General features: G+C 38.9%; 1 protein-coding gene across 1 annotated transcript in view; it reads left to right on the top strand.

Annotated features, from left to right (window-relative positions):
- The first annotated feature begins 2166 nt into the window (after nt 1-2166).
- The window catches only part of LOC122400885 (TWiK family of potassium channels protein 9-like), a 119868-nt gene continuing 111616 nt past the window's right edge, over nt 2167-10418 (top strand). Inside the window, exons 1-2 of the mRNA XM_043402620.1 lie at nt 2167-2792; nt 5477-5762. Coding sequence (XP_043258555.1) covers nt 2433-2792; nt 5477-5762 — 646 coding nt within the window. The 5' untranslated portion in view covers nt 2167-2432. The remainder of the gene's footprint in view (nt 2793-5476; nt 5763-10418) is intronic.

Here is a 10418-nt window from a genome sequence, read left to right as displayed (position 1 = left end):
GGGGTCATTCTACCTTGTAGGCACGAAAAATACATGTTTCTTTGTGAGTTTTGTTTGCGGGCTATTAAAGAGCGATTAATTCCTTGTTTTGTAGATACATTTATTATATATTTAGCTATATTTACGAATTTTTGCAACGCAAAATATCTATTGATTACGCTGTTTTTGTTGATCAACAAACAATAGTTTTTACGAACGGCGCCCGACTGCGTATGTGATATCTTGCGAACAAGTTATGCGAAATCCAAAAACCAACGATATTCTTAATATAGATGAGTGTTGTTATAGCATGAACTAGGATCTTTTCAAAAAAACAGAAAATAGCAAAATGGCAGCTATTTTACGAAAAAATACTGAATATTTTCATATATTCGGTAGATTTTATTAATAAAAGAAAAAGTATTGCATATATAGCAATTATCCTAGTTCATGCTATAGGGAGTCCAGTTCTAAAGATATTGTATAAATTTCATGTTGATATCTTGAATAGTTTTCATGTTATCGTCTACGCCGTGCCGAAAAATGTAGTTTCGAGAAAAACAGCTTTAAAGTTTCACGTTCAGCTATAACTTCGTTAGTTTTTCAAATTTCAATTTAATATTTGGTAGATATATTTTCGAGACTACATGCTAAAACAAAGTGCAAAAAAAATTCAATTTTTTAAATCTCACAAGGTAGAAAGGCCCCTTAAATGAACCCACTGTATTCCCATGTATGTAAATTCTTTTTACCCCATTCTATATCGTAAATACAATATGGCCGCTAGAGTCTCAGTTTGCAAATTTCACACCGTCGCTGTCTCGAGCGTCGAAAGCATCTTGGTTATCGAGACAGCGGAAGGGGGAGCGGTCAGTTCCATTTTCCGATGCGCGTGTTTCCTTCGCCGGCGTGTTGAAATATTACCGCAATACCGGTCGGGCGAACGTAAAGAAAAGTAAACGCGAAATCCAATCGACCAATCCTATTTTCTCGCTTCTGTTTGCAGATTACCTCGATCGAGCGGAAGGAAAACGACGCCCGGGGTCCCCGCGTCGTGTCGCCGCTGATTTATTCTCAGCGTTATGGAAGCACCAGGACGCGGCGTAGAGGGCATAAGCAAATTACCGGATCGAGCCTGACCGTGTTAATCGGCTTTCACCGAGTTTCCATCGTCGCGCCGAACGGGACGAACAATTATTTTTTATCGAAGATGGGAGAGACGAGCCAACGACGAACGTTCGAGCGTGTTCGACCGCGCCTCGGATCGGGAACGCTCATTCCGGAAATCCGGTTCGTCGGAACGAAGCCTTGAAATTGCCGTTCGCCACTTCCTCGTCGGTTGCGGTTCCCGCCGCGTTTCATTCTTTCCCGCGTGGCCCGGAGACGATGGGGTAGCGCGGAACTCCGGCGGCTTTGCGATTCAGCTGCTACGAAAGTTTAAGCGACTTATGGGAGACACTTTTGAAATTCACTCCGCGGCGTTCCTCAAGTTTCCATTTTACCCGGTAACCGGAGGGAAAGGGGCCTTGTAGCCGGAAGTGCTCTCGGCGGATGTCGCAGTGCCGCGGCTTCCCCTCGAGACGACGTATCGTATTTAATTGATCGACGCGAAAGCTATCGAAAGGGCCCGTTTAAAAATCGCACGATGGATTCTTTAATAAGGTTCGACGCTGTTCAACATGCGTCTATAAACATTTCTTAAACGCGGAGGGCGATATACCAAGGGGAACTAATATCCCAGAAAATATCTCGAACATCGATTTTATCCATAGAATTCTGGGCCGCGTTCCAGTCAGGACGTCTTCTAGAAAAATGACAGGAGCGTCTCGCGCGCGATCGAACGCCCGATTCCGAGAGATCTTCCCGTGATCCGGTCCGTTTTCCGAGGGGTTAATAAAAATCGACGCCCGGACGTCGATCCCGTGACAACGATCGATCGTACCCCGTACGAGAGAAGGCTCTCGCGGAAAGATGCTCGAACGTTCGAACCGTCGATAGCGTTCGCCAAATGGAGTGTGTCGAACCGTGGCTCGCTCGCAATGGGGTGTTCGACGTTCCCGGTGCTCATTGTTACGCAATACAGTCGGACTCGCGGAAGGAAACCGTCGACGATCGTCGCGAGAACAAGTCTTCGGAAGAGAATGAACGGGACACGAAGGAACGAGGAATAGAGGGAAAGAGGATTCGGGTGATTCTGAGAGGTCCTGTACTCGCTGGAGAAACCGACGATGCGAACGGCGCGAGATTAACCATCGGGAGAGAGGTCGAAGAAGATTAGAGGTCCACTCTTATCTTCCTATTTTTCTTTCCTCCCCCCGACGGGTCGGTTCTTCCCTATCGACGTAGCGTCCCGACAAATGCGAACGGCAGGCCGTCCCGGAGATACCGTTCGACAAATGTGATTCAGACGCAGGGACTGGTTGATCCGGCAGAAAGGGGGAAAAAAATAGAGGATGGAGAAGGACAACGCGAGACATTACAGGGCTTACGAGGGCTTCAAGCCCGCGAATAATGGCAATACATCGTCCTTGAAGAGGTCTACGTCGGACCGCTCGAAGACTCACGCATCGAGACAAGTGAGATGCCTCTGCTTCGGGGGAGTGCCGGACAAGGCCAGCCAGCACTCCTTCCTCAAGGGGTTTATTATAAACCTCGGTATATGCGCCCTTCTAGTGGGCTATACTTTACTGGGCAGCTTCATCTTCCTCGCCATCGAAGGCGGCAGCGACGTTGGGATACAACAAAGGACCCTGGCCACCACAATAGCGGGGAATCAGCCTACCAGACGGAACGCGACCGCTTGGCTCAAGCAGGTGAGTGTACAAATATTAATTCCTGATCGACGGTGTATCTGGCTCGAAGGGAATTCGCGGGAAATATAAACAAACACGCGACAATGACAGATGCTGTCTTTTCTCGTTGAACGAGTACGGGGATGACGACTGACGGAGGGGAGGATTTTTAATGAAACGAGGCTTAAAGTGCATAGTAAAAATTTCTATGGTTATTATTAGACTTATTATTAGTTTATGCATTTATGGGAAATTTTAATCCTCAAAAAACTACAGAATGCATTTAATATGCAAAAATATAAGAAATACTTAAAGTAAGATACGAATTATTATATTTAGGGGTTCAGACAGCCCTCTGCGAAGCTTCCGTTTCATTAATTCTATTAATAAAAATGTGAATTTGCATAAAGATCCGCAGTCTAGTTATTATATTTGGAAAAAGAACGTGTACGATTTATGTATCCTACATGGTATGTGTTTGCAGAATGAGTGTACAAAATCTTGAAATCTAAGGAAATATCATGCAGGAGTTTGAGGATAAAATGTACACTCGAGCTGACTTTAATTGCACAAAATTATAAAAACTAGTCTCTTAGACCATTTTTGGTTTTTACGATTTCTGTCGCTAGCTGAAACTTGCTATTTACTTGCAATATTATTGCATTTTTTTAAAAGAAAATTGAGTAATGAATCTTGGAAAAATGTTAGATAAAAGCAGAATTGATGGAATGATATTGTTGAGATCAGAAAAGTATAGCATCGACAAAATTGTGTATTTATTAAATAAAAGTTGTTATGCTGTATATAATATTCTAGAAAATCAAAAAATCCTGGAAAAATTAAAAGTGGAAAACCTCGTGTCACATTTGAGTGCAAAAAGCTGACAATTTGTAAGATGCTTCGAATTTCAAGAAAACTGAAGCACAAATCACAGAAAAAAGCGTAAGAAATTAAAAGAATGACTTAAAAGCTATTTTTAGTGACGAAAATTAGTTTAATTTGAATTACCCTCATTATTCTATTAATTTCACGTTTATTTTCTTATATGTCTTTATAATAACGACCAGAAATATGTAACCTCCGTCGTTTCATTTCCATTTTAACGACAAGTAAATTGAAAATTAAGCAAATAATGCGACATCAGAGCGATCCAATCCCAATCGTCGATAGAAGTTGAAAATTTGTTTTTCATTATACCGTGCGTTTGTACTAATATGTTTCGCAGCAAAACAATTATCACGAAATGTAAATTTCAACCGGCACGAACAATAGAGAATAAAAGCACGTAACAATATTGTCGTTTAACGTTATGTGTCTCTGTTACAACGGTATATACCTGTCAGTGTACCTTTTTCATTATTGGGACAAATAAAATAATAACAATTCCTGAGGGCCAAATTTCGAGTCGAAAATATATTTCAAAATTGTTAAAATCAAATATATCCAAAGATTTATTTAGTACCCTGCCTGGTACTGATTTTATAAAATTAGAGAATATGAAAACTAACATTTCATATTTAATATTTCATTTGGATAAAATTGTAACCAGTTTCAAAATATTATAATTTGATTCTGTGGGACCAAAAATAAATTCGACGAAAGAGACGAAATTTGTGTAAACCTCGAGTTAAGAATACACTTCTATTCGATACAATACCGAATTTATAAAATTAAATATATTCAACGATATATTTAGTGTCTTGTACTGATTTTATAATATTGAAAAATATGAAAACTAACATTCCATCTTGGATACAATTATTTAACATTTGACTTGTATAAAATTGTAAACAGTTTCAAAATATTATAATTTGTGTTTAATTGCATTCTGCGAAACCAATAATAAATTCGACGAAAGGTACGGAATTTGCATATGACCAGCGTAAACTGACATTCTCGTGAAACCTACGAAAGTTTCGCTCCTTCCATCGTACGTAGAGTATCGGCGAAAGTAAATCTCGATTTATCGTCACATCTCCGGTTTGATCCCAGCTTTCTTACCTGAGATGACCTCACTGAACCCGAAGTCAATCGAATTATCTGTGCGTTCTGGCGTTAGCGCTCGTTTCAACCAAGTTTTATCGATCGAACGTCTCGTCCACTTTCTTCCTTCTATTAAAGCGAAACCATTTCCGCGAGGACTCCTGTACAGAAAAGATATTTCCGCCTTCTGGACTCGTTATTTGTCGTTGCTCTCGACGCGTCGTATTAACTGACGTTCGACGGTACTTCGAACCGTAAGCTGTCACACCGAACGTTTACAGTTTGCTGGACAAGACAATAGCTTGCCCGCAAACAATCATTTATTTAAACGGTTATCGACGACAGAGAATTTCAAATTTTTATCAAGTTTCTTGCTTGCAGGATCTATTACAATTATTTGTCAATATATAGAGAAGCAAAATTTTGTATTAATGATAGAATATTTAAATCTATGTAAATTGATATATTAACTGAATTTTGAATAAATGCTTTGATGGATCCTTTTCAAGCACAAGATTGGAGAAGCTTGCGTTGCAATATTATTCACAGCAATTTAATATTAGATTCATTGCATCAATAAAGTTTAACACAAATTGATACAAAATAATATTTACGAGTTTCGTAATTTTAAGTATGGAATCAAACCGTAAATCTAGTGTTAACATTTTCAATGAAACGAAGTTTTCCTGATTTCTCTAATATCTCAAAATATTTGCTCGTAGGTTAATTACGAGGCTCGAGCGAAGACCGTCGAGAATATATGGATAATCACGGAGAGTTTGAACATCCTTTACCGTGAGAATTGGACGCGACTGGCTGCCCAGGAAATCGCACGTTTCCAGGATCAACTGGTAAAGAGAATCACCGAGGACATGATGGCGACCCAGAACGTCGAGACCTACGTCGGAAGTTCCGCCAGCGATCCCGTCACTGAACGACGTGTACCGGAATACGAGTGGAACTTCGCCAAAGCATTCTTGTACTCTCTCACAGTGCTGACTACGATCGGTAAGTATTTAACAGAATTAACCTAAACCGTCGAAATTCGATTGCTGGCGGCTTATGAATCTGCATTCGTTCTAAGTACGACGCTAGCCACGTTGTTCACTGTGCAATAATTTCTTCGACGATATGAAGAATCAACGAAACGTTCACGATTAATTTCACTGACGACAGAGAATGTATTTATTAAATATATCCGGTGGTTCGATGCACGATAAATGCAAAAGGATTTAAGCACCATTCGTAAAAATCAAGATGGCTACGACTATCAGTCGTATTCGTAATAATATTAATTACTCGTTGCTGACAAGTACTGCTCGATTTTTAATAAATATGACAGTAGAGGTACAAAAAATACAATATTATTTAACAAAATTTCTAATAGTTTCGACAGTGCTCGTAATTTAATTACGTATTTTATAAATACCTTTTACTCGATGGAAATTATTCTATCTGCTTAGTAAACTTTTGACTTCCCACTTTGTATTGTAGCCAAACGTTTCCGTTATATCTGTACAATATTTTCATCCGTTTCACCGTCGAATTGATCACGTTCTTCGAGGTGTCGTTCCCTGGATCGTACCACGCAGCTCGAATAGCCTGATGCAGCTCTTGCGTGAGCGAATATTGGCGTCCATTGTCGTAAATTCTTCGCAACATTAATCCTTACACATTTACGATCGGATTAACGTCAGGCGAGGTCGGTGACCACTTTAATGTCAGGATATTCGCGTCTTCCAGCCGCGTTCGTGTTGACTTCCTGTCATGAATCGCCATCGATATCGTCAAGAACACCAGATTCGGAACTTTAAAACGATGGAAATAAGGCTCAAAATTTTAGTAATTTGATACGTAATTTAATTGCACATTTCTAGTTCCTTATCGAAATATGTTTTAACATTATTTGTAATTTTTCCTTCCATTCAAATATATTCGATCTTTCACTCCAAGAATGTAATATAAACAGAAATTTGCCCAATTATCAAATAATGAATTATTTCGGTTAAAATGAAATACGACGTCGATTCAATTCATTCGAGACTCAGATTCCTCCAATAATATCGGGAATCGCGAGAACCGTCCAAATTGAATTTTTTGTGTCGTCCAAACGATTTAACTTAAATACTTGAGGAATGGAAGATCTTTGATTTCGATGGCTTCGGTGATATCAGCTGTAATATCTCGTCGAATAAATCCTCTGAAGTGCCAAGACGTTCCAAGGAAATTACTTTAAACCTTATCTCCATCGTCTGAAAGCTGCAAATACGGTGATTCATAAAAATGTCTGAGTATTAATAGCGTGAGAATTTTACGATAATAATGAAATGGTAATAATTGGCAAATCTTTTTTATTCTATAATATTCTTAACTTCCGTTTTGGTTCGAAGGAATTTTCAGTTAGTCGTTTTATTGACTTCGTATCTTCGATTGATTCTCTTGATACTCCCATCGTGTCTTTCTAACTAGTTAGTCAATCTATTGTTGGAACTGGAGAGAATTTCCTCGAACTGCTTTGTAAAGTCTAAACAGGGGATCGAGACAGATCTTTGCTGTAACAGATTCCAACTTTGACAGACACTCTTGAAGCAAATAATCCGGGTATATGAAGGACTCGTGACGAGGTTCGGGGTTCTTCGACAAGAGTCAAGATATTTGGTGAACATTCTCTTCGCAGGTGGTGCTTTGACGAGAAAATTAGAGTCACCATGACTGAGAAAGAATAGAATTGCATTTACTTTTGTACCAAAACCACTTTCTTAGGTCTCTGGTTGCTGTTGGCAATCGAAGGTCTACTTGATTCGTTAAAATTTCATGAATTCTTATTTTAAATACGAGCTCATCACCAATAGTTATGTTTACTTCAGAACAATACTGAGACAACCCTTGAAAATCAGAATAAAAACAGAATAGGAAAGGTGAGAATACAAACTAATATAAATGAAAATTGTGATATGAAAAATTAACTTTGGCGTCTAAAAAAAATACTATAATGGTTTGACATTTGGGTTTGCATCTTATAGATGAAAGTACAGTTTTGTAAGAAAAATTTCCAGGAAAAAGGAATAATTATTTGACAGCTACTTCGTTGCTGTTTCAAGGTCTCGATGGTACTTGACGTGTAAATTACATACCACAAGAAGTATGTTAGATCGTACTAATTTATGTCAAGAGCTATTTATTTCGATATTTGTTTTGATACCTCGAAACACTTATGATACTTGCCAGTATTAATGAGTATGTCATTGGATTGGTCACGTCATTAGTCTGGGGTCTGTCTGGTCCTTCGGTTCGTTAGACTGTTTGTTCACGAACGTACCGTTTGTAATTGAATATGCTTCTCTTCAAAGCCACCTATTTGGCGGACACTGCAACCTTGGGTTAGAGATAACATTATAATGTTTGCGAAACATTTGGGAGCTTGGCATTAGGAATCTGCAATCCCACGGACGTTCAAATCAGATTATCCTTTCTCAATGGTTAATTCACTCCGAATAGCAAGAAAATCAAAGTAACGTGTATAAATATCACCTAAATAAAGCTACTTGTCGGTTGATACCATAATTATGTGTCACCATATCAAATTATGAAAATAGACTTTCAAACTCTTTTCGAAACTTTTTGGAATTTCAACGATCGTTTCATGTTTCCCTAAATTTTATCTTCGAGCCATTTCATTAACAGACGTCTTAAATTAACATAACACGTAATAAATTAACAAAGTCCATTGTGTGTTAGAGCTTTAATCCAGAGTTTACTTAATTACCAAAACAATTAATATATTTTGTTCATGATGATTCTGTGCAAAGATCGTGTTCCAATGAAAATGTAGAAAACGTGGATGAACTCAACGCCTCTCTTTTGGTCATCTTTTTAAGTTTAATGATATTATTTAGTACGTGTTACATAATAAATTAATGTCTCACGTGCATTATTAAGTTCGCGTAACGTGTTTACGCTTAATGCAGTTCCCTTATCTCTATGCTGTCCTAGACGCGATGGGCATTGAAATTCTATGCGGCCCGGTGGCTTCGTATCAAGAAAACACAGCGTCCCTTCGTAAATACAACACGGAATGGCAGAGAATTTTACGTTCGAACGATTCCCGATAAAACGTACCAGTTTCGCGCGTGCAAAACGCGACTGATACCCGACCAAGGGGAATTGGACACGTGGAGCAGGGGCGGAGGAGGGAGGGGGGAAAAAATCGTGCAGAAGCAACAAGAGTCGGCCGGCTGCTAGCCCGAAATGGCGAAACAGGGGGATCGGGTACGGCGAGCATCAATTTTTAAGGCAAACAAAGTCCAACATTAACGTGTAATGGCCGCGGCGTCGACCGAGCTTCCGTTGTCCTGTTTAAATATCGAAACGCTAGGCGGCACGATGACCGCGAATCGACAATTCCAAAGCGTTCGGTTTACGGGCGTTCGAACCGAGTGACGTCACGTCCGATCGTTTACTCTGGTTATTACGGAAACAGATTGGAAGTCTATGAGTTTTGTGGATATTACGAAAAAAAGAAGACACCGGTGCACGAGGGGCGAAACTAAAAAAAAGTAAGAATGGACGGAACGAGAAACCGAGAGAACGTCCATTGGTGAACAAACGCGGGGATACGCGGGTCAGCTTATCGAATTATCGTTGCAATATATGCTCTTCTTATACTCTTTTTCTGCCTTTCTAATGCATCGACAATTTCTGTTGCGTAAATTCAGCGTGCTACTGGCCGGGAAGCTCTTAGCGCTAGCTTTGTACAACAGGATGCTGGGGAGATTGCCTCCGGATGGAATTTGAATTTAGTGATTAGAATTTATTGGAAAAGTTGCTTCGCTGTTGGTCAAGATTTCCTATCGCATGAGCTAATGATGAATGACGTAACTATCGCGAAAATGCATTTTATGGAATGAAACATGGGTTTCTCTAACGTCGCATGCATCATTCAGGGACGATTTGTGTAACTCCGTGCAGTACGTATAATACAGTTTAGAAGTCTAAACCACTTACTAAAACCACTGTTTTGAACGAAAGTGTTTGGTGTAAATTATGAATTTTTGTCTGCTTCTGTTGTCTGACATCATTATAGGTACATGCTTAATCTTAGTTATTCGTCAAAATAATGATTACAGTAATGATTTAATTTGGTGACAATATATTCGATATTTTATTTATAATTATTAATACAGTAAAATTAGGATTTTCTGGTATACTCAGGGGACAATTGGACTATAACTACATATGAAGTGATAAAAACGAGAAATATAATCACGGACGAGATATACGAGTAGATTTTATATCCCCTGTATTTTTTTAGATTATTTTTACGGGTTTTTTCTCATTTTACAGAATTAAGGAACAATTTTTCAAAAATTCTTAGAATTTCTACATATTCTTCGCCAAAATACGCGTTGTTTGCATTTTTAAACATTAAAATCCTCCAATTCGTTCATGAGTTATGACGTTTTGAAGATTCGCACGAAATTTCAGGGAAACATATCAACGTACGGTCAGACATTACATTTTCGGTAATGAATTTTTTTCTCGAAACTGCGTAGGATTTCGGGGGTATGTCTATTCACCAAAAATGACTGTAATTGGCCCCCACAACCGAAAATAATTTTTTTAGAACAATTAGAAATTTTTTAATTTCGTCGAAAAATTTCTGCA

Source organism: Colletes gigas, unplaced genomic scaffold, assembly GCF_013123115.1.
Source record: "Colletes gigas isolate AHSC1104 unplaced genomic scaffold, ASM1312311v1 Colletes_gigas_Sc00020, whole genome shotgun sequence".
Taxonomy (NCBI): Eukaryota; Metazoa; Arthropoda; class Insecta; order Hymenoptera; family Colletidae; genus Colletes; species Colletes gigas.
The sequence above is the reverse complement of the archived record's forward strand: the minus strand, read 5'-3'. Positions and strand labels throughout refer to the sequence as shown.